Source organism: Mercenaria mercenaria, chromosome 14 (genome assembly GCF_021730395.1).
Source record: "Mercenaria mercenaria strain notata chromosome 14, MADL_Memer_1, whole genome shotgun sequence".
Classification (NCBI taxonomy): Eukaryota; Metazoa; Mollusca; class Bivalvia; order Venerida; family Veneridae; genus Mercenaria; species Mercenaria mercenaria.
This window is the reverse complement of record NC_069374.1, coordinates 48,885,077-48,910,496: the sequence shown is the minus strand read 5'-3', so window position 1 is coordinate 48,910,496 and position 25,420 is coordinate 48,885,077. Positions and strand designations below refer to the sequence as shown.

Genomic DNA, 25,420 nt, shown 5'->3' with positions numbered 1-25,420 from the left:
ATATCCACCCAACACTGATACGCGGATGTAACTCTGTGCTAGAGTTTAATACTCGTTTGGTTTAAACTTGTTTAATCATCTACATAGTATTTCATAGCAAATGATAATTTAACAGTTTTACACATAATACAGACAAGATCTCACGTCTATCGGCCATTGAAAATCGTTACTCCGCCGAGCGACTGAATGTAAAAAGATGAAACTTAGGTGAAGCGAATGAAATCAGGTAGATCTATAACTTCGGAAAAAAATATATAGTGTCTTACTGCTTAACCGCTGTCCGCGGGTCCGATTTTGCAAGAACAGAAACAAAATAGGAGTGGAATTTACTTCATTTTCCTTTTAGGCTAGTCCCTTTTGAAAGGCGCAGTTACTAGAAATGGTTCGACGTCTATAGATCTGAGTACAGGGACAAAGTCTAGGAGAGTACAGGCGATGCTAAAAAAGTATTCAAAGTTAATTTTGACACTCAGCAACTTTTGCATTTTTTCTAAATGATCTTTTTACAGTGCAATGTACAGTGCTTGTACAATGATCCAACATAATGTGCCGGAAATTATTGATATGTTCATAGCCCCTGACGTCAGGGCGCATTTACACATGCATTCTCCATTACTGTTGTATTCGTCTGTTTTATCTATTTCTTCTCTCTCGTCTACATCACCGTCAGGCACGACGACATCGCCGTTTGGTGCCGGAATTTCAATATCGTCTGCTCCGATCGCAATATCTGCGCAACCATAAAACTGTTCTTGTGGTCCACATCCTACAAATATATTGAGCGAAGCAGTTTGGTCAACAAGTGAGCTTAAAAATAATTGTCATCAGCGACTGCCTTTAAAAGTACTGACTGCATTTTCGGGACTTCAAATTCTTAAATATACATTACACTTAAAGGAGTCAAAGTGTCTCTTAATTTTACTAATTGAGATAACTGCAGTCCATTCAACTGAATTTTAATACACAATTTCAAATGTTATTAACTATATATAATAGGGTTATTATAACAGTAGCTTGATCTGGGATACAGTATTCGGCTCGAGTGGATTTTACCAGATCGGATCTCACGAGGCGCGCATGCGCCGAGTGTGATCCGACCTTGCAAAATCCACGAGAACCGAATACAAAGTCCCAGATCCAGCTACTGTTATAATGACCCTTTTATTATATACCTTTACCATTTTGATTCTTGTTTTGTTCTTGAACGAAATCTTCAATGTTTATCGATATTAAATGGAACTTAGTGAAGTTTTTATGTGCGCTATTTATAGAAATGTGTCGGGTCATGCATATTAAGGAAAATAGTCCGGCAGCATACAATACGGAAGGTACAATACGGAATTTAAAAGGTACAATACGGAATTTTTGTCTGTCTGTTCATATTTAATTGTTAAATACAAGCCGACTTTTTTACAGAATTTATATAGGTGTATAATAAAAGACATTATTTGAGCATGGCAGCAGATCTATCAGGTGCATATAATCAAAGCTTCAAGCTTCTTGTATCTCCTGAGAGGTATGCCATTTTAATTGCGTTCTACTCAGGAAATTGTAATATCTAATAAACTATCAAACTAACAGTGGCGACCAAAACAAATCGTGTTGTACTTTGTACATTTTTTTATAAATAAAAACAAACTTACCAATGCAACCTTTGCCCTTTTCATCTTTACCCCAGCTGTTTCCGGTATTGTATTTCCACTGGAGAACACATGCGCTGCAGCTTAAACCGTCAGGCAGCTTGACCCAATGGGAAATATGAAACATAGAGGAGGTTATGGTAAATCTTGTGGCACCGCTCTCGTCTGCGAGAAGATTCTGATCAAAACAATCTTGTGTTACGGCCGCTCTAGAGTTGTCGTTACGACAAAGTCTGTACTCGAACCAACCTTTATGGTTGGCAGTGATATGGACTTTGATTTCCATCATTTGGCCGACTTCATATTTAGCAACAATTGTACCAGTTGCGTACTTGCCATCCGGTGCCTCGTTTTCGCGAATTTTATCTTTGATGTTGTCCCCACAAACTCCGCATTTTCCGCCATTTTGATTCCATTGAACCTGTGAATATACCCATGAATTTGCAAAAGAAACTGTCAAATTAACAGTCAAACTCTTCCATTTTAAAACAATATTAGGTTACCTAATAAGAAGTCATTTGTTCTTTTTTTAAGTAACATAATTACATAATTTATGTGAAAACTAAATGATAACGCGCGCATATGTGGCTACCATTTTGAATTCTATTTTAAGAATACTATCAGTGGTCTTTTTTTTCCTTGACATGTCTGTGCTTTTCCAAGAAGATGTGAAAACAAACCCTATTTCGATGTCACATTCACGAGATTTCGGACAGATACTACTAAATTATAGCCATGAATTACTTGATCAATGACCACTAAGTTTGTTGTATGTGAGGACTGTTAGCGCGTCAAATAACTACATTAGGATGTTAAATCAAAGAAGTAAATTATAGCTCTTTGATTAAACAGAAATAAATAAAGCAGATATATGTCAATAAGGTTTTATCCTTGCGTCCAATTCTGGGGTTCCACACACTGATGACCAATATTTAAAACAGACATCAGGCCCGTAGCTACACTGAGGCACAGGGAGGCCGGTGCCTCCCTGTTTTTCTGCCAAGATTATAAGAAACAAGGAGCTGCGTTCAATAAACGCTTGATGCCCCCAGTGGCATCCTTGTCGATAGATTTGCATTAATTAGGAAGGTTGTGTCCCACCCTCCTCCACAGGAGGGTTTGTGGGTGCTCCCCCTAAAATAGGATATATGATATGAAAAACACACTTTGTTGCGCTGTTTTTATATTAAAGAGAAAAATTACCCTTTCACTCCGCGATCTACCCCGGGTACTAATACCGATTTATGGTTCGTTTGTAATGTCTCTCTTGCGATGGAGGTCTCGGATGCAACACAGGACTTACTTTTTGAGAGGTGTATGTCTATAATATTCTTCTTGATGGAGCTACTGATTTATCTCATACGAGTAAAATTAAATATAAAAATGTTCAAACAGTTTTCCCTAAAATCAAAGTTCCGTCTAATGTTGCTCTCATGCTGAAAAGGACATTAGTTTTCTATAAAAAAAATCTTCTTTCATACAATGACAAGGATGTTGCTACAAAGACTGGATATCAGTATAACTCGTCACAGAGGCCGATAAGAGCAAAATGCGTTTTAACAAATTGTTTGCTGCGTGAAATTAAAATCAAACTTCATTAGGTTGAAATGCTGAACATTCAAATCCATATTAATTAATGATTACAGCATAAATGGAGTTCCATCAATTGCTCACGATACCACATGTTCTACCTATCGTCTACTTCAACAAGAATTTCGCGCTTAATATTCTTCAAAATAAATGAAAATAAACTGCGCCGTTCTCCACCAATGATATTTTGATAAAAATGAAATACATATAAAACTATAATGATAAATCATTAAGTTTCAAATGATTTTGCTTTTGGCACCAACAAATTCATCGATTTATTTTGAATCTTAACCATACTTTGAAATAAATTAGGTTTGAGAAAAACGATTTATATTGTAGGAAATTAGACATAAAGTAGCTAGAAAACGTAGGTATGTAAACTTTTCTAGTGCCCCTACCTCCCGATCCCGAGGTTTCGTAAATCATTGCTCCGGCTATAAGTGCCCAAGAACGAAATGACGAAGGGAGGGATGCGAATACTAATTCGGGATCCGAATGTTTCACGAATGAAAAATGCAGTCCTTGTGAATGTTTAGAAATAGCTATTTGGTTGGTTTAACAGGCCTATTTTATCACATATAAAGGACATTTATGTTGAACTGTGATAGACGTACAGTACATTTTGCTTTAGCGGTCACTTAAGGTATTAATTATTAAGTAGCCAGTCAAGAAGCTTCGCAAACCAACTATTCTATTGTGCCGAATAATAAATACTAAGACATTGTTTCGATATACTTATGGGCAACACTTCGGGTGATACTACAATACTGGAGCTTATTTGAAACTGAATAGGGCAGATCAAAGTTTAAACTAGTATCAACAATGTTTGACATAATTTGTTTTAGACAGGCACTATAATTTTTTTTTCAACCCGTCCGCTTAGCTCAGTAGGTAGAGCGTCGGTCTACGGATCGCGGGGTCGCGAGTTCGATCCTCGGGCGGGGCGTGTGTTCTCCGTGACTATTTGATAAACGACATTGTGTCTGAAATCATTAGTCCTCCACCTCTGATTGGCAGTTGGCAGTTACTTGCGGAGAACAGGTTTGTACTGTTACAGAATCCAGGAACACTGGTTAGGTTAACTGCCCCCGTTGCATAACTGAAATACTGTTGAAAAACGGCGTTAAACCCAAAACAAACAAACAAAATATTTTGTTTTCGGCTTTACGGCGCACCAACACAGTATAGGTTATATGGCGCCAAACAGGACTACAAATTTTGGTTTTACATCTCATTTACATTGAAATAAAAAAATGAGGTATGGAATCAAAATTTGCATACCTGCTTGAATCAAAGAGTTACAGCAAAACCAAGAGTTAAGACCCTATTAGTCGCCTCTTACGATCATGCAAGGGTAAGGCAGTGGTTCCAATTCTTTTAATACACATATCGTCCCAATACCACATGGGGCCTATGGATATACAAATGTAGTTAAAGCTGTAAGACTTAAAGTGTACTAGACGAATATAATTTTTCTAGTATGATAAATATATAAATTTTTATTCGTATAAAATACTCACGAGTACAATTTTGAAGCAATTCATGGTAAGGGTAAACGTGTAACAAGAAGTTACCATTAGGCTCAACACATCTGACCGAAAGGGTTTTGCTATATCATTTAAATTCTAAATTTGACTGGAAACTTATGCTGTCACGCTCTTTGGAATAAAAGTAGCTAAAAACGTCTCTCATTGGTATAATACACTGTTTTTTCCTGCTATTTTTGAATTACCTTACATTTACAGTATTATGGTTTCTTTCTGTCTATATTATTCGAACGCAGTTATTAGGAGCACTGATTTTCTCTCATTTTGTTTTACAAATGCAATGACACTGCAACTTATGCCCATATTACCAAGTGATGAGATCCGAGCAACTAAACAAAAATCTTACCTTATGGGTATGCATTTCGCTATTTACATTTGAAAGCGGTTTCATCATCTATTTCATAGTATTTTAGTTACTCTTTTTGCATTTAGCGGCGTCTAGATTATGACGCAAATTTATCTGATAACATATGATACTGTTATTTTGATTTTTTGATCGGTAACTTGATTCAGTATTATATCTTATAAATCTTTTGAAAATAATACTAAATTTTCTTTTCTGGCGTGTCTGAATCATAAAACGACGATGAAAGGATATCAAATTCTGTTAACCTGACATCCATTTCTTGTAATACTGGTAAAACTTGTGTTGGTATTAACCAGTATGGTATCATCTACATTTAAGCAAAATGAACATTTACAGTGAAATAAAGGTCTACAGTAGAAATTATTAAATGAATTACAGTTGTGAAATATTTACTAAGCTGTAGGACTAGGAGTACCAAAATCTGCATTAAGCAAATATAAAACATTTATTTTGACCGTATCCCAGAGTTTCAGATATGCATATGCAACAGAAGTGTTTTATCACTCACTGCACTTGCTAATAAATTTCATTAAAAAGTGGAACGTCTTAACTGAACGACTGAAACGTCGAGGTCTGATAAATCTACAAAAATACAGTTTACTAATATATGCGCAGACATTAGCACTAGCCTCATACCCTGGCCTGATCTGTTTTATTGCTTCTTTCGATATTTGATAGAATTAAGCCCAGTTCCACTGGTGCGCCAGATCAGAAAGAAAATGCCTCTGTACATGTTATGCCCTACCCCTAGGTATTCTATAAGAACCATGCATGGTCATGAACGGGAAAATATACTAACCTGTTTCAATCGTAAATTTCTCAACTTAAACGCGCAGTTCGGTGAATGGGTACCTAGTATATTGAACAAGCGATAATTTATCTTCCATCGTGCACCAATCACCTTGTCTCAATATTCCATATTGCTGAGATTATCAACATATTTTATGCTTTCGTCAACATTACAGAAAACCCTTGCTTGACCGACCCTAATGAACATCCGATCACGGCAGTGTGCACATGTTTGGCGAAATGTAAACAAACAAAAACAGAATTAAAAAAAAAATTACAATTTTACACTAAACCTGGAAATGATGAATGAAATTCATCTTGTATATGATCTTTAATTTGAAATGGTACATTGGTCTGCATCTGTTCTGTTTATTTTATTCATTTTGCACATTTATGCTGCATTTTCACATTTTAGCGAACACGTGTAGTAAAATGACGATTGACATACATTTTCACAACAGCCAATCAGAATGGTTTTGTAAATTGTTTTTTTGTACTTTTAGCATGTGTAAATGTTGAGTTCTGCTAAACTCGGGGCTAGAGGGCGTGGACGGTAGCATGCATTTCCACTACCGTCCATGAACAGGCTCAATCAAACCGAGCCTGCAACATTTTCGTTTTTGTTGTGTTCAGCAACCTGTGGAGTTTCCACTTTTTACCTGCGGCCTGGCCGCAGGTATATTGGAATGCAACAAGTAGTATAGCACATGGGGACTGGGTGATTTCACGTGACTTTTTACCGATATGCGATTGGCTTATCGCATTTATGGGACGCCGTTTTTGCAATATAGCTAGCACTCTATATGATATATAGAGAAATGTTTGTGACCTGAATTCCTCATTCAGTATTTCATATAATTTATTCAAACTTTCAGCAATGATCAATATTGATACCTTGTTGTGCATAAGGGTTTATATATTAATTGCTCTTCAGTTTCCTAGATTATGGTCCTGTGTTGTCAAGCAAGTCCAGGTGAAGGCATGAATCACATTTGTGAAAGCTCTAGTAAAGTATTCAAATAGTCAAGGAATGCGACCAGTTGAGCTAAAAGTTATGTTATACATGAAAGGGAAATATAGTTATTTTTGCTCAAAACAATAACTTTCAGAATTAAGAAATACATAGTTCATATATCTACTTGTACATCATGTAGAATGGAGTAATATTTTTTACATTAAAGCGTAATGGTATATTAAAAAACAAAACAAGTACGTTATTCACCCATAAGTTATTATCAACAATTTTTGGTCTGTATAACTTCTGGCCGCAGGAAATCTTTCGACTTGTTCTATACTGTAATCTAGAACGGAACTTCAAGCAAGTTTTTTGTGTAACGTTGAAATAACTATAAACTACGCGTTGTTTTTCTAAGATAAAATGTATTGAAGAAATGTGACCGGTACACAATGGAAGATAAATTACAACTTGTTTGATATCCATAGTACACATTTACCGAACTGCGTGTTTTAAGTATGAAATGCGCGATTGAAACGGGTTAGTAAATTTTCCCCTTCATGACCATGGTTCTTATAGAATACCTAGGGGTAGGGTATAACATGTACAGAGGCATTTTCTTTCTGATCTGGCGCCAGTGCCCAGTTCTAGCTGAGAAAGGTCGAGATTGAGCTTTAATGTAATTTTAGGTCTTAAGTTATATCAGATTTTAACTAACGATTGGCAACTTTTACAACATCTTGGTTTTAACACTGTAATTACATGTACATGTGAGAGGTAGACATAGTGTACTATCTTACAATCTTGAACAATACATTGTATGTAATGTAGCAATGGTAAGTGTATAAGCGTGTAATTAGACTCCACACTGCTGACCGAAAGAGGTTTAAATTTTAAATCGGAAAATTGTTTCGCTACTCTTCGTGGTATAAAAGTAGCTATTATAATAAATGCATTTCACATTTCTACAAGACGCTGTCTTCAGGCAATCTCTTCCATTAAACCATTTCATTTACAGTATGAGGCTGACATCTGTTTCTATTATTCGAACGGAGTTATCAGGTGCTTTTTATTCCTATTTTATTTCACAAATTCAATGACACTGCAACTTACGCCCATATTACCATGTAATGAGATCCAAACAACTAAAAAGGCATAAAAACTTACTTTGCGACATTCACTACACTTTATACATTTAAAAATCATTTTTTCCACAGTATTGTATATATTGTTTCATTTAGCGTGTTTAGATTACGATGCAAGTGTAACTTAATGAGTAACTTTTTTGACTGCAAAACTTGATTTAGTATTATATTTGGTAAATCGTTTGAAGATTGTTAAAATTTCCTTTCTTTACTTGCGTGTCTGAATCATGAAATGATATCTTAATATATCAGCCTGACATAGCCTTCAGTGCTATACTTAGATTTTTAATTTTAAGTACAGTCAAACTTGCTTGAGAGACCACAACACTCAATGACTCAGATAATAATCCTACCTTGCATTCATCCATACATCTGTATGTCACAGCTTAGTGAAAAGTCATTTCAATGTAATGTTAATTTTCATTGTAAATATTGAATAGTTTTTCTTATTTTGATATATGATATATGATATGGTTCGAATAACATTATATCTAAATTTCAGATAAATAGTCGATCTGAATTTATTTTATTAGACTTACAACATTTCCTGATATCATACAATTTTCCGTCATTGAGAGAAGTTATTCCCGCAATAATTATCAATAGCTTGATAGGTAGGACTGTCTGCAGGAGCGGCTACATGGAAAACAACATGCTCAAAATGATCAATTCAAGATTTTTTGGTCTTGCATATTATATATAAGCAATAAACATGAATTTTTCAATTGCTTTTCATAATTTGAAATTTGGGTACTATGTCTATAATATGAGACCACTTGCATTAAGATATCTGAAATGCGCGCACCAACTGAAGTATGATACTGAAATATCTCACAAATACCACATAATTATAACGTCGTATCGTGTTTTTACGCCGTTGTCATATAACATACCTATTCGAAAATGAAAATTGAAGACATATTTGTCACACCCCATATAGCTCCCTTCGGATATAGTTCCCGGGGAGCTGTATTCGGCACACGTTTTCGTATATAGCTCCTTGGGACAGAGGAGCTGTATACGACAAACCCGAATATGACTCCTTATACATGGAAAAATTTAAGTACTATAACAGTACTGTTCGAGTAATAAAAAACATGAATATTTGGCAGAGTGTCATTTTGATACGATTTTCCACACCACTTTGGAGACAGGTGGGGATTTATAAATTTTATTTCTCGTGGCATTCATACGTATGAGCTAGAGAGCGAGAGTGCGTAGGTACACAGTCCCGAAAACGGATATAGTTAGACCAAGAATCGCCAACCTGTACAAGAAAATAATAACTGGCCATTTAAGTTAGAAACATGGGTTTAAAATTTTGTATCTGGTCTAGCAAATATAACCTGGAGTCCAAATACATACTTGATCATACTGTGACAGACACTCTTCTTCTGTAGTATGTGACAGAATTATCAAATTTGGAACAAATGTTAATTAGGTGTACCTGAAGATTTTAGTTTATTTTGTCGGACTTGGCGAAATAAGGTAGTTGCCCCGAAGTTATTTCCAAGACTGTCCAGAAATGTTGACAGGCAAATAGTGGTTTAGTACTAGTTATGACCCTTACATCAGAAAGGCGTCATGTTTGAAATATCTGACACTATCTTTTGTTGGATTTAACGTTACCCCGACACATGATAGGTCATATGGCGTTTTTCCAGCTTTAATGGTGGAGGAAGACCCCAGGTGCCCCTCCGTTCATTATTTCATCACGGGCGAGCACCTGGGTAGAACCACCATAAGCCAGCTGGATTGCTTCCTCACATAAAGAATTCAACGCCCCGAGTGAGGCTCGAACCCACATCGATGAGGGGCAAGTGATTTGAAGTCAGCGACCTTAACCACTCGGTCACGGAGGCCGCCTTGACACTATCTGGTCTTTAAAAATGCGACATAACGAAATGTCCTAAATAAGCCACGTGGTCCATGTTGCATAAAAACCCCGAGGAGCTATAATTATACGGAACAAAGCTACAGGTGTTCCGTTTATAGATCCAGTCTAAGTAAGGGAGCTATATACGGAGATATATACGAAAAGGTGCCCCGAATATAGCTCCCCGAGGAGCTATATCCTAAGGGAGCTATATCGGATGTGACACATATTACTAAACCTAGATTAGACACTACCGGAAAGCCTGGTAATTCATACAGCTGAGGCAGACTAAAGATAATAAAAAAAAACTACCGAGGCAAATGAGGCAGAAAAATGACCGAGGCAAGTGCAAGTGCCTCGGTTGCCTCAATAGCCGCTACGGCCATGTATATAGCATAGTTTTCGCTCAACCTATGCGCCCGTTAGTTTATATTCCAGCTTACACTGTCGCTGTCAGTTCTTGCGAAAGAAGTTTTATGTTATGCATACCTAAATAAAACGTGGCGCTTATCTGATTGAATGTTGATATATTTTCTAAATTGATTCATTTTGACATCACTGCTACAACAGATTGAAGTCTTGCAATCATGAGGTTTTGTTCTTAACACGCCTTTGAACATATCATTTCTAAAACGTCACGACTATAGATCTACGTACAGCATATCAAAACTTTATTATAAGATTTCTGTCAAAAATATATGGTCACTTAAAAGTTAAGAACTTATATCAGATACACTTATTAATTGTTCGTAAGTATAGAATTTTCCCGTTTATACTTTTTTTTATATAAATGTGTGACATTTTAGATTTTCATTAACTCATAAGTATAACTTTATGACAACATTGATCTTTTAGATCTGACATGTGATACGCACTATTTATCCAAGTGCTGAATTTCAAAAATGTAATATTATTTTAAGAAGATTGACAAAATGTATTATGTACTAAGTACATTAATTTTGTATTACGTTTCTGTATTGTATTTGTATATGCATAAACCGTGTTGCTTCTTCACGTGAGCCATGCTAAAAAGTTTAAACATGAACATATATACATTTACTCAACTGAAGATGTAAGAACCAAGCAAACATGACCATATGCCTTTAAATTAGCGTTTTAGAGTGACAATAATCGCAAATACGTTGACTATTTCAAAACTCTTATTTTTCTGTAGATCTATGTTAACTAAAATGTACGCGAATCTTTTTGACGTCATTTATTTTTTCCGAAATCGGTATCTTAAAAGTAACAAAAACATGTTTGAAATGCAGAAAAACGCACGAAATGGCACCCTCGAAAAAAAAAATCCAGGGGAGCATGCCCCCGGGCCCCCTACCAAATGCCTCCCTATTTTTTTACCTCTGGCTACGGGCCTGGACATTTCAATTAAAATTTTACAAGATGATCATTTTATATGTAGATGTGCCCTAGAAGGAACTTTTGCTATGCTTTACCTAGTACTAATTTGCTTTAGCTCGATTGTGATGAAAGCTTCAAGCATATTAACCACTCTTGAGTTCGCTTCATGGAAAAACCAGTACTGGTGTCATATGAGGATCAAGCAATAGTTGTGACCCCAGTGGGGCTCGAACCCACAACCCCTCGTCTGAGCGGCCGACACATTATCCACTAGACCACCGCCTTTAAAATTATTTATCCTTAAGTCAATGAGCACCGTAATTGAGTTATGTCTGATCCTTAGTTTTCAAAGTGCTAAGAACCCTTTGGTCAGCGTATCAGCGTATCCTTGCGGAGTAGATTAAAAAAATACAATGTATGATTATTTTTCGTCTCTGTAGCTAAACTGAAATTCACCCATGTGTAAAATGCGTGTTTCACCTTCATTACATAATCGAACTCGGCCTTGCCTGGTACCCTACGAAATGGTTTGGCAAAGTATATAAGCCGGGTGGAAAATCTGCTGCAGACTAGGATATTATTGCAATTTGAAAAGTGACCGCTGATAATATGAATTCGTTCCCAATGATACTACTCCGGTAACTCGGAACCGTGTTCTGAGATCATCTATTAACATAGATCACAATGTTCACCATTTGGTCTATAGCTGCTACAAGTTTACGTGTACATAGCGGATCAAATCAAATCCTCTCAAAGTCCAGCATTTTAGAAACCTTATCTTTTTTCTTGCTAAATTTCTATGATTAACTTGTCCATCTTTCAGTTTGGACAGTATCATTACTGTTAAAAGGGGTGCTTAATAAAAGAAAACAAACAAAACTGAATAGCGAACAGTGCAGATCATGATCAGACTGCACGGACGTATAGTGGACGCAACTTGACCCCGATGGTTGACCTTTGTATTATAATACATAATGAGGCACAACCTATTATTGAAAAGGAGTGTACGTAAAACACGAGCTGCACGAGAAAAAGGAAATATAATTTTGTGTAAATATAAATTAGTGTACTGGAAAGTTTTAATTGATCAAATGAAAGTATATATACTTTGATACTGCACTGTATACAAACTAATTCCATATAAATATACACGGCTACCCTAAACACCCTTGATTTCTATAATGAAATAACCGATATGAATAATCAGCCTAAGGTCAACCATCGCGGTCAAGTTGCGTCTACTATACAGGGCAGAATCAATCGTGTCCAGCATGATAAAGGTTAACAGTGAACTGTATCAGACTGTAGTCCTGTTTATTTTCTAATAATACCCAGGAACACTTTCTCATCTGACAAATGCACTGAATTTTAAGCTACAATTTGCAGTTCAGAATGAGAGTAATGAATTTTTCAATATTTAATTGTGAAAGGTTGGCATATCGACCCATATAAATAATATTAAGGCAGTAAAAATATCTACGCATGCGCACAGACACAATTATGTCCGTATTTGTGTATAAATGTTTGGTTCGCCATGTTGAAATGCCATACTTCTGAGATTTATATGTATCTAAAATCTTACCGAAAATCCTCCACAGAAAAGCTGGTTGTCATTGTAGTTGTGTGGAGTATTATACCCAAACCTCCACATTGTGGATCTTGATGGGGGTTGTGTTAGCCTCCCGTGTCCATCCACACATACACATAGTCCAGCCACCAGTGCAATGTGATTTATAATCTTCATTTGTTCTTCGTACAAACTATAACATAAATGACCAATAAACATTATTTAGTACGGTGTCCCGTTAGGGCAGTTCTGTCGTTGTTTCGAGCTGAACATGTGTTACGATGGCCCTAACGGGACACAGTAAAAAGTAGGATTATTCCTGTATTGTAAATTACCGCTGAAGTAACACAGTTGGTATGCCTCTTACATATAGCACTTATAATTGAGCCGCGACATGAGAAAACCAACATAGTGGGTTTGCGACCAGCATGGATCCAGACCAGCCTGCGCATCCGCGCAGTCTGGTCAGGATCCATGCTATTCGCTTTCAAAGTCTATTGCAATTAAAAAAAAACAGTTAGCGAACAGAATGGATCCTGACCAGACTGCGCGGATGCGCAGGCTGGTCTGGATCCATGCTGGTCGCAAACCCACTATGTTGGTTTTCTCATGGCACAGCTTATATACAGTTTATAAGTTAATTGTTTCATACAGACTGCTTTTACAATTCCGCATCTGTATTTATATCAAGCATGTATAAAATTGCGTATGGAAAGTAGCCCAATCAACTAGCCGCCATATTGTTTACAAATAAGATAGGAAGTGTCTAGGAGTATATTGATAATTTCATTCGATATTTTATTTAATAAAATTAAAGATATAAATAACCAAACACATTGGAAAACGTAGACTGTACTCCTAGACAATTGCTTAAATGCACAGATCCGTTCCCATGGAATAGGAGGTAACGATCTGTACCCATGGACATTTCCAATCAGAAAAACGCAGATAATATTAGTAAAAACGCCCCCCCCCCACTGAACTCAGTATCGCTGCACAGTTGGCCGTGTGGTGATGAATACTATAATCAAGTTTGACATGCTCATTTTGCCTGTAAGAAGAGGGAAAACTCATGACCGGGGAAATTAGAGCTTACGATATTCAGCGTTTCCGGTTTAAAGTGGACTTTCCTGTATACTTGACCTTATTTACATGTATAATGTTAGGTCGTAAAGACAAACTACATGTACTTTATAATATATCGATTGTATAAATTAGAGCGAATGAGATGTTTGTTATCAAGCCCTGGAATAACCCTTAGATTAGGGAGCAGACGCCATATCCATAGGCTGTTTTGGATAGTGAGGTTCTCCGTGCACAGACGACAAATGATAGAGTTCATGAAGTACTCATGAATGGCCTCAGAGCTAAGATTTTTTTTAAGGAGCAAATGAGCAAAACACATTAGTAATGATCAGAAAAGACGAATAAAGTAGGTAACCGGATGTAATGTTAAAGAATTAACTTTATACCGAGTAACAAGTTGCATGGTAGATAGCGGCATGATTCATTCCATATTTTGGATGAAACATGCCTAAAATGTAGTAGTACTTGTCAATCTCTCAATCTGGACTATACCGTTTAGTGTTAAAAAGGGGTGCTTACCGAAACGATTCTTAATGAATGGCGAACATTGCAGATCTTGATCAAACTGCATAGATGTGGACATCTATTGGTCGCAAAGGAAGAATCAATTGTGACCAGTATGATAAGGGTGAACTAATTGTAATTTGCACGCTAACCATAGCCCCGCTAAGACTATGACAACAAATTTGTTTATAATGATAATCAGTAAAATATCTATTAAGCTCAGTGGTTGGGGTAGAATGTAGAATGATTATATACAAAATTCACTTTGATCATACCACACTTTTGTGACAGACGGATAGACACATATAGGGTGTAAAGAAAAATACAGTAATGCATATTCTATGTAGATCTATTCTTTTAATGTTCATGTCACGAAAAAGGCTTTTATAAAAGTTTTGGCAGAATCCATCATTTATGACTGACAGACAGACAGACAGACAGACAGACAGACACATGTATATACAGACACACGTGGAATTAAATTAAGGCGACGACTCTCCACATTGTTTCCAACTTTGTACATGTACAAAGTTCGGCAAGCATGGAAAAATCTTCTGTACTTCTCAAGTTAACCCAGGATCAACATGTACACGTTTGTCATATCCTTTTTTTTTACTATTTGTTTCCAAACAACAAAATTTACTGTCAAAATATAAATGCCATGTACTAAAATAAGTTATCGCAGTATCCCGTTTTTGCAAAGTTCATGTTGTTTTCCATAACAACAACACGTGTTGCCATGGCAACGAAATTAACAATCGCGTATTTTCTATGTTAGAATCTGTTCATGTACATACTATATTTCATGAAACGCGCATTTACTGCTTACTATTATAGGGCTGAAAATACAACTTTTAACATTTTTTTTGTAACTGCATCGTGACATTAAGTTAAAAATACGTTCAAATTCATAAAAATGCTTTAAGAATATGGTCCGAACAAAATCACACGTGAAAAACGGGTTACCAGAAAAAAAAGTTGTCCAAAACCTATCTGATACTCATACTTTGATTTTTTCCGGGGGAAATATTTTCCTGTCACCCTCTCCGAAAAGCAACATATCTATATTTAAGAACTGCCTGTTAATCTTTTTCTATGCCTTCACAAACTTCGCAAACTTGTTTAAAGATCCAGTACGCGAAACTGAGGATTTTTAAAAAAAGATTGAACATTTTAAAAGATAACAAACCTGTAATTTGAATATAAAGATCACAGTCACGAATCGTTGTACTGGTTGTGTTTGAGACGAGATGTGATGTTCCCCTTTAGTTGTGGAGAAGAAGCTGGTACTAGTATACGCTAGTAAAAAGTCCTGAGATACTGGCTGAGCCAACAGACCGCCTAAACATAACCGAAATACAGCTTGTATGATCAGGCATTAAAATGACTATATTCTTCCTCTCACACATGTGTACACTGGCAATTGGCCAACGTAAAATACGGATAACATTTATTAAACATCAACAAGAAAGAGAAGAAAAAAAACTTGGCCTTAGAAATACCCTTAAGTGAAAATAGAAGAAAACATTTACCTGTGTCGTTTTTATATCATTTTTACCAACTTTATTTTCACGATTTGTTATAAAATCATAATTCTTTAAAATAATTACTTCCTTTTTAAATATACATAGGCATCACATGACTAACTTACCCGGTAATAGTCAAGCTACATAAAGACCACTGATCCATTTCATACTTATTTAATGTTACAAAAAATCGAACAATATTAAAGCTATACTTTCACATATGTACAGATGGAGGGAAATGTGTTTGGTTGCAGGCATCCTTGAACTGATAAGGTCGCTTAGTTTAAATTACTTGTCCATCACCCCAAGGATATGTGATTCTTTTATTTGAGGCAGCCATCCAGGTAGGGGACGGAATGTTCGCGGTTCTACCCATAGGTCCGTCTTGCTGAAATAATGCCCAGACGGGCACTTTTGGTCTTCCTGCGCCATTAAAATCTGGAAACTTGCCATACAACCCAAGTTGTGCCAATGTGACTTAACCCAAACAAAAACAAAATTTTAGTACGCAGATTAATATTTAAGACTTGATATAAACTGTAAATTACACATAAAGGAAGATAAAATGGGAATGAAAATAAATGTAAAATCCGAATTGTTCTTGAAGCGTTGGAACTTCTTTATCCTTTCAAAGCATGGGCAATACAAAGGAAGATCTAAGCCTTAGTAAACATGTGAATGAGGAATTGCAATGTCATACAAAGTCCCGTGCTGGAAGGTGAGTAATCAAATCAGCTGCACATCTGTCACTTGTGCATGTATAATATCATAATATTGCCCTATATATGATGTTATAACTCACACCGCTTTGAATTGTTTGCATATGAATGTCGACTGCTAATACATGTACACCTTTGATTATACTAAAGTATTTAAATAACATTTCATTTTTGAACTGGAGGCAAAATAATAGAGAGAGAAAAAATAAAAATGTGTACTTAATTACTTCATATTAAACAAAAATACTCCTAACTATTGACCTTTAATCTCCAGTGTGACCTTGACCTTTGACCTGGTGGCTTGGGTGTTTGCGCATGACATGTCGTCTTTTTATCAAATGGGAAAATTTATGCCAAAAAATATCGAATTTTCTCTATGGGTGGCAGAGTTCTGGACCATACACGAAACAGACTCTGCTAACACCAACTTAACTTCGACCTTAACCTCTAAGCTAGGGGTCTTAAAACTGAGCATGACACTTCCAATTTTGAGAAAACATTGTGCCAAGACATATCAACATCCCTTGATAGATAATCGAAGGAAGAAATCAATGTTGACCTTTGACCGCCACGTGTGACATTGACTTTTGAACGCGGGGTCCGAGTTTTGCGCATGGCATGTCGTCTTGTCAAAGGAAATATTTGTATGGAATAAATTAAATATCAAAACCAATTGATGGATGATATATGTAAGATTCGAACACGAAAGTTCGATCGGACGGACGAAATAACGGAAGGAAAGTTGCAGTCCTATTGTCCTCAAAACTGGTCTTTAACCAGTACGGAGACTCGTAAACATCTCCAGAGCAACACACAAATCTTAATCTTTCAAGTGTATTGTTAACTTACCCACACAGAATTACCTCTAGAGAGGCGATGCTCTAATATACAGAATTACCTCTACAGGTACAAGTGGAGCACTACTATACAGGATTACCTCTACGGAGACAGCGCTCTACTCTACAGAATAACCTCTAGAGGCAGCGATCTGTTATACAGAATTACCTCTACCTCTAGAGAGACTGCGCTCTGCTATACCGAATAACCTCTGGAGAGGCGGCGCTCTACTAAAGTACATGTATACAGAATAACCTCTAGAGAGGCGGTGCTCTTCTGTACAGAGTTACCTGTGGGGAGATGCACTCTACTATAAACAAAAATAATTTGAAAGAGGCGGCGCTCTTCTGTACAGAGTTATCTGTGGGGAGATGAACTCTGCTGTAAAAATAACCTCTAGGGAAACGGCGCTCTAGAAGAAGGTGGCGCTCTACTGTAAAGAACAACCTCTTTTGATGCGACGCTACTCTCGTTTCCCCAAGATGTCAACGATTCCTGTATTACAAACCCGTTTTTGTCTTCCCAGTGGTTTTCGCTCCAGTGGTTGCGCTGTACCCTGTTAAAGTTCAGTAGCTAAAGGTCTCCCGATAGTTTGGCTCAGAGCTGTTTAAGGATTGTACAGCGAGTATTGATACAAAGTTCTGTTTGGGCCTGTGCTGAAGGCGCGCAGCACAGTTCACTACCTCAAATAAATAAACTCAGTCAAACCGAATCTGCTACAAATTTGCCTGGTTGCTTTCTGAACTATAGTCTTATTACGGAGTTAATCATACCATATACCATATGAACAAATTCAAACATTTTTTTTTTCGAAACGATACGAAGCGGTCGCTTTAATACGGGAAATAGGTAATTATTTAAAGGATGTATGACGATGATAAACATTCCGGTCAACCCTTGTACCCAGTGATTAATAGTTTCTGTTCAATGTTTAAGGATATCTTATTTCAGTAAAATGCAGTAATTGTTATTTAAACATACATGTAGAAAAATTGTTTTATTTACGATTGTGGATTTGGGCCAAAACGCGAATACCTACATTATATATATCAAAACAAAGAAAAATGATAAAACTATTGTATTGTAAGATTAAGGTTAGTAATTGAAAAATATTATGGGGTACACGTAATACAACAATGTTTACAATTTAAGTCTAATGATTGTGCAGGTCATAATATTATCGTAAAATACAGATATAAAATGCTTGAATGCGTTAACACTCTAACCTCACCACAGAGAAAGTATCATGTTTTGTATTAATCGAAATATATGTTTAAAATTTTATTACATTATAGGCGTCGTTTCAACAGTGCATATGACTAATCGCATAATTATCCCCCATCGAAGGCGGAGGGATATAGTTTTGGCGTTGTTCGTCCGTCTTTCCGTGCATTCTGTCTGGTGCCATATCTAGGAAATGGGTTGGACTATTTAGATAAAACTTGATGTACACGTTCACCACTACAGGGAAATGCGACATGTTAAGTTTTAATCAGATTGCCCAAGTAATACAACCCCCAGTAAATTATTTTCTTTATTTTTGTTTTAATTTTGAAACCTGCCTTGAATATTTATCAACATGTTATGTTGCACTGCCCGCCCCGCCCCGCTCCACCCCCTCCGCCACCACCCACGTTCCAGATTACTTACCTGATTGTGCTGTCTTGACATCTGTTCTTTTAAGTTCAAATGTAATGAAATTACATGCTTCTAAGTAACATCCTTAACCTTTCTGCCGCATATATTTCTTTGCCATTCCTCATCACAAACCTATACGGCGGGGGATGCCAGTTCATCGACTTTGTTTGAACTTCATTTTGTTGATAACAGTGAAGAAAGCTTCAGAAGTCTCGAGGCCGCCTTCCGGATGAGTCAACCATTATATTGGTGCCATATCATGAATAACGCAGACACGTTTCCAGACGCAGACGTCGTAAAGTTATAATGTACGTACAGGACTTTCCGGCGTTTTTACCACTCTCCTTTCAGTAGTATAATATCACATGATTGCACCATTTATAAATGATTGCGTAATCGCATATGCAACCGTTAGACACAAGAAGGTCCTGATGGTCCTAATGACCTTTTCTCAACGTTCAAAAACAGTGACCTCGACCCCACATGATGTTGTATGCTATCCTAACCTTGTTTAGTCTGCAGGTCTATTGCTCAAGTTTTAGCAAATTACTGACCAGACTTTCTTATTTCTATTGTTAGCAAGAGTCCACTGCATGACCTTGACCCTAATAGTCCACATGCAATTTAAACCTTGGTATGTAGTAATTGTTTCTAAAACTTAGGTTTTGTTTTACTCTTTTAGTCCAGAGGACTACACGGCCGAGTAGTTATGGTCGCTGACTTCGAATTACTTGCCCCTCACCGGTGTGGGTCTAAGCCTCATTCTGTGCGTTGAATGCTTGACGAGAGGAGGCCATCCAGCTGGAATACGGAAGGTCGGTGGTTCTACCAAGATGCCGGTCTGTACTGAAATAATGCACGGAGGTCTTCCTCTACCATCAAAGCTGGAATGTCGCCTGTGTCGATAGACTAAAGAAAAATTAGAGAAAAAAACTCTCTTTATTCTTACTGTCATTAATTCCAATCACCATTTGAGGACCAGATGTTAATTGGTTACAAAGAGATCGGAGAACTACGTCTTTGACCTTGACTGAGCGGACACGTTCTTTGTTCTATCTTTAGTAGCTGTGTCCTTGCCCCGACCTTGGTATTCATACGAGTGTGGCAGTCTTGATTTTAAGGCTTTGGATTAAGTAGTTGTTTAAGCTAAGTTATCTCCCTTTGACCATAGTTGTAGTTTGTGTCCAGTCAGGTGTATTGACCTTAGGTCAATTTGTTCCCTCTAAAAGACTGTGTTCTGATTGGTTTAGGCATCAGTGATCAATATCTCACTACCTGGAAAGCTTTGATACTGTGTACATGTATTTGGTAGAGGTTGTTTTAAATCAGTAATATATTAGTTTTAAAGGAATGGAATTATTAGTCAGAGGTTAGTTACTTTCATTTATAAGGTTCCTATCAGTTTTGCTAGTCTTATAAAGTGATAGATAATGATTTTAACCTTTACAGTTTTGGACTTTTCTGATTAAGACAGATTAGTATATTTTGAGTAAAATCATGTTTCATAAATGGCAGTCTTCTCACATATCTCTGTCTCATTCTTTAATTACACATTTAACAATTTAATCATTTGCAGACCATTAACCTGAATCACAGTGTGATAGAGCAGATGAGTTGTTGGTGCAGCTGGTGATGTTTTCTATAGTGGTGATGCATTTAAGTCCACAACTTGGTAAGCATACATGTGTTTTGTTATGTACATGTGTAATATGTAATTGTATACTTTTAATGTATATGTAAGTTTACATATAATTCAAGTATATGTCCTAAGTATTGTGTTTAATGACTGCAAGGTGCCACTACACACAACTATATGTTTTAACCTGTATTACCATATGAATAAGATATTTATGCATTTATTATAATATGTATGGTATTCTGATGTATCTATTATGTGTATTACCTGATTGTAAGTTTTGTTAATGTTATGTACTTTCAGGATGCTTAGTTTACCAACCAATAAATTGATAAAGGTACAAAGAGCTTGTTTCCTACACACGGCCTCCAGATGGACCTACTCCTCAACCCCCACTAGCAGTTATACTTCTTTATAATTTACAAAAGGACTTTAAGTAAAACTAGCCAAGTGACACGAGTTTCACATAGCATAAGTTAATCTCTACCTGAAGTTATTGGGACGATACTTTATTGATTTCTATTTTTGGTAACAGTGATCTTGATCTTGATATGCTTGGTCATATATATGCATTCACAACCTTGTTCTTGCTTTATTCTGCCAACTTGATTAAGTCCCACTTCAATTTGAAAATATAAAATACAAAAAACGTGGAAAATCGTTTTTCCTTTTTTGTACATGTGCCTTTAGTCCATCTGGTACAATGTTCGATCCAAACATTCCTATGACTATAAGCTAAGTTTAAATCAAGTTCACTAGTTTTATTTTCAAAATGTTACTTCGCTCACATTTTAAGGTGACATTGCCCTTGATCCCACTGCATGACTCCGTATGTAGTTTCAACTTTGGTCTACTGTAAGCTGCCAAAATACCATTTTTTCTTCTCTTTTTGAAGTTTAGTAAGAATTTAGTCTAGACTTTATTCTACGTTATCCAGATAATGACGTTACGCAATTACTTCTAGTTTTTCCAACGTGCAAAACTACCTTAAACAACAGCTGTCACAGGAGATAGTGCGCTCGACTATTTCGATGCTGGGTAGTGAAACTATGAACATCTGAGGAAGCTGGAGCTGTTACTGGAATGTTTACCGACTCCAAAGTGGTTGATGATTTTTGACAACAGCTCGAGTCTGTGTCAAAACTATTAAGTAATAAGAGAAATAGTGTATCAAAACATTCAATAAGTAAAACTCTAAGCAACAAGAGCTGTCACAGGAGACAGCGCTCGACTATTTCGATGCTGGATAGTGAAACTGGGCACATCTGAGGAAACTAGAGCTGTCACTGGAGTGTTTAATGACTCCAATTGTGGATGAAGATATTGCACAATAGCCTGAGCCTATGTCAAAAATATCAACTTAATGTAATAACAGAGGTAAAGATAAAATGTATCGAAACACTATATAAGTATATCCTAAGAAAAAAAGAGGCATAATTCATTAAATATTGGTGCCAGAGTTATGCACATTGGTCATATGGTGTGGGTGATGATGTTGAACAACTATTTTAAGTTTGAATCAAATCCATTCAGTAATAACAGAGATAGAGTGAAAGTGCATCAAAACTTTAACCTGAAATTCTAAGTAGAAAGGGGGAATTATTCATGAAAAATTGTGCCAGAGTTAAGCATCTTGTGTCTTATGATGTGGGTGATGATGCTGAACAACTATTTTAAGTTTGAATCAAATCCATTCAGTAATAACAGAAATAGAGTGAAAGTGCATCAAAACTTCACCTGAAAATCTAAGTGAAAAGGGGGGATAATTCATGAAATATTTGTGCCAGAGTTATGGCCCTTATGTCATATGATGTGAATGATGATGAGGAATAAGTATTTCAAGTTTGAATCAAATCCATCAAGTAATTACAGAGATAAGTTGAAAAAAGAGAAAGTGTAAAAAAAAAAAAAACAAGGTGGGGACGTGGAAAGACGCCCACGCCGGGGCGAGTAGGATAGCTCTCCTTATACGTCGTATAGTCGAGTTAAAAGGGCCATAATTCATGAAATACTGGAGCAATAGTGATGCACCTTGTGTTATATTATGTGGGTGATGATGTTGAACAACTACTTAAATTCCGAATCAAATCCATTAAGTAACAACTGAGATTGAGTGAAAGTGCACCTAAACTTTAACATGAAATTCTTATTAAAAGGGGAGATAATTCATGAAATAATGGAGCTAGATTTATGTTTCTTGTGTCATATGATGCGAACCTATTGCAAGTTTGAATCAAATCCTCTCTGTAATAACAGAGATATAATGAAAATGCATCAAATCAACCTGAAATTCTATGTAAAAGAAGGGGCATAATTCTCGAAAGAATGGTGCCAAGAGTTATAGACCTTGTATCATATGATGTGGGTGATATGTTGGAACAACTATTTTAAGTTTGAATCAAATCCATTTAGTGATAAATGAGGCAGAGCATAACTGCACTAAAACTTTAAAATGAACTTCAAAGTAAAAAGGGAATATAATTTATGAAATATTGGTGCAAGATTTATGGCCATTGTGTCATGACGTGAGTGATGATGTGGAACAACTTTTTTTAAGTTTGGATCAAATCCTCTCCTTATTAACAGATATAGTGAAAATGCATCAAAATTAACCTTAAATTCTAACTTAAGGGTGGGGGACACAATTCAATAACAAGAGGGTCACAAAACTGCTTGAATGGATAAGGCTAATTTCACCAATTTCGAGTAATTCAAGGGCTATAATTCAAGGGCTATAATCCAAGAGTGCCCAGAGCGATTTGGGTGGTTATCAAATTTGGCAGAGATATTATGCCCACAAAAATTGTGATTGAATGAAAACTGTTCGACTTAGAGAGCAGACATGGTTTTGGACACTGAGTGAATGACCCCCAAAATCGATAGTGGACATCTACCCTACATGTCCAATCATTCTAAGCAGCTTACATTCTTGGTCAAGTGGTTTTCTAGTTATTGAACGGAAATGGTTTTCCATGTTCTGGCCCCTGTGACCTTGACCTTTGATGGACTAGCCCCAAAAACTATAGGGATAAACTACATCATAAACCTGATTCTATAAGGTTGAAGCTTCTAGATTAAATGGTTCTTCAGTTATTGATTGGAAATAAAATGTGACAGACAGTTGGATGGACTGGGAAACATGAATACTAATTTTCTGCTTTCAGGTCTATAATTCTGACAAAATGCAAGAGAGATTTATAGTTCTTGACTTACTTACTAACTTAATGATAATGTACAAAGTTTGAAAAACTATAGCTCTTACAAAATTCAAGTAAGGTGGACCAAAATAAAAAGAAGTTCCAATTTTCTAAGTACATTAAATGTCATACTTCAGACAACATGCATATCAGACTGAAAACACCTGGCTACATTCTCAACTAATAATGATAAACAAGTCTGCTAAATTTCAAGGCTTGCAGTCGAGTAAACAAGACCTAATAAAAAATTTTAACTGAAAAGTTCAAATTTTCTAAGTACAAAAAGGGACATAATTCTGGCAGAAAACAGGTTAGAGATATGATTCTTGGTCTAGTTACTCATCTAATGAGGATAAACAATTGTGTAAAGTTTTAAAGATGTAGCTCTGTTTTGGGGGCAAAAAAGTGGCTTTAAACAAACATTTAATCCAAGAAAATTAGATTTTTTGGAAGATTTTCCTATGTACAATCAAGTAATCCAATGGGGCGGGGCCAATGTGACCCCCCGGGGTCATGATTTGAATAATTTTGTAGAGGTCCACTAGGCAATGCTACATGTCAAATATCTAAGCTCTAGGCCTTCTGGTTTATTTTTAGAAATTTTTTGCAGATTTTCCAATGCAAAAAATCATGTGACCCCTGGGGCGGGGTCAATTTTGACCCCGGGGGTCATGATTTAAACAAATTTTGTAGAGGTCCACTAGGCAATGCTACATGTCAAATATCTAAGCTCTAGGCCTTCTGGTTTATTTTAAGAAAATTTTGAAGATTTTTCTATGTACAATCAAGTAACCCCATGGGACGGGGTCAGGATTTGAACAAATTTTGTAGAAGTCTACTAGGCAATGCTACATGTCAAATATCTAAGCTCTAGGTCTTCTGGTTTATTTTTAGAAATTTTTTGAAGATTTTCCTATGTAAAATCAAGTGACCCCTGGGCGGGTTCAATTAAGACCCCGGGGGTCATGATTTGAATAAATTTTGTAGAGGTCCAATAGGCAATGCTTCATGTTAAATATCTAAGCTCTAGGCCTTCTGGTTTATTCTTAGAAATTTTTTGAAGATTTTCCTATGTAAAATCAAGTGACCCCTTGGGGCAGGGTCAATTTTAACCCCGGGGGTAATGATTTGAATAAATTTTGTAGAGGTCCACTAGGCAATGCTACATATCAAATATCTAAGCTCTAGGCCTTCTAGTTTATTTTTTAAAATTTTTTGAAGATTTTTCCTATAGAAATCTATGTAAAATCAAGTGACCCCTGGGCGGGGTCAATTTTGACCCCGGGGTCATAATTTGAATAACTTTAGTAGAGGTCCACAAGGCAATGCTACATGTTAAATATCTAACCTCTAGGTCTTCTGGTTTTTGACAAGATTTTTTTAAAGATTTTCCTATGTAAAATCATATGACCCCTGGGGCGGGGGTCAATTTTGACCCCGGG

General features: G+C 36.4%; 1 protein-coding gene and 1 long non-coding RNA gene across 4 annotated transcripts; one reads left to right on the top strand and one right to left on the bottom strand.

Annotated features, from left to right (window-relative positions):
- Nucleotides 1–55: 55 nt before the first annotated feature.
- Nucleotides 56–16,210, bottom strand: LOC123527523 (uncharacterized). 3 transcript variants are annotated; one of them, XM_045307036.2, is made up of 4 exons: nt 16,077–16,210; nt 12,851–13,028; nt 1,644–2,061; nt 56–766 (listed from the first exon to the last, which is right to left on the bottom strand). In XM_045307036.2, the coding sequence occupies exons 1-4, from the start codon at nt 16,112–16,114 to the stop codon at nt 504–506; spliced, it is 897 nt and encodes a 298-aa protein (XP_045162971.2). In that variant the 5' UTR covers nt 16,115–16,210; the 3' UTR covers nt 56–503. The 3 variants fall into 3 exon arrangements, with proteins under 3 accessions (XP_045162971.2, XP_045162968.2, XP_045162969.2); XM_045307033.2 differs by having other exon boundaries at nt 15,958–16,091; XM_045307034.2 differs by lacking the exon at nt 16,077–16,210 and adding an exon at nt 15,615–15,798.
- Nucleotides 16,211–20,241: 4,031 nt separating this feature from the next.
- On the top strand, nt 20,242–21,232 carry LOC128548285 (uncharacterized). Its single transcript, XR_008366919.1, has 3 exons — nt 20,242–20,514; nt 20,722–20,817; nt 21,085–21,232. It is a non-coding gene; the product is annotated as an uncharacterized LOC128548285 (long non-coding RNA).
- The last annotated feature ends 4,188 nt before the right edge of the window (nt 21,233–25,420 follow it).

Coding starts and splice junctions, on each gene's coding strand:
- LOC123527523 (XM_045307036.2), bottom strand. CDS start 16,114: ATGGATCAGTGGTCTTTATGTAGCTTGACTATTACCGG. Junction 13,029..16,076: donor TGTAGCTTGACTATTACCGG/GTAAGTTAGTCA, acceptor TTTATGTTATAG/TTTGTACGAAGAACAAATGA. Junction 767..1,643: donor AAAGGGCAAAGGTTGCATTG/GTAAGTTTGTTT, acceptor ATATATTTGTAG/GATGTGGACCACAAGAACAG.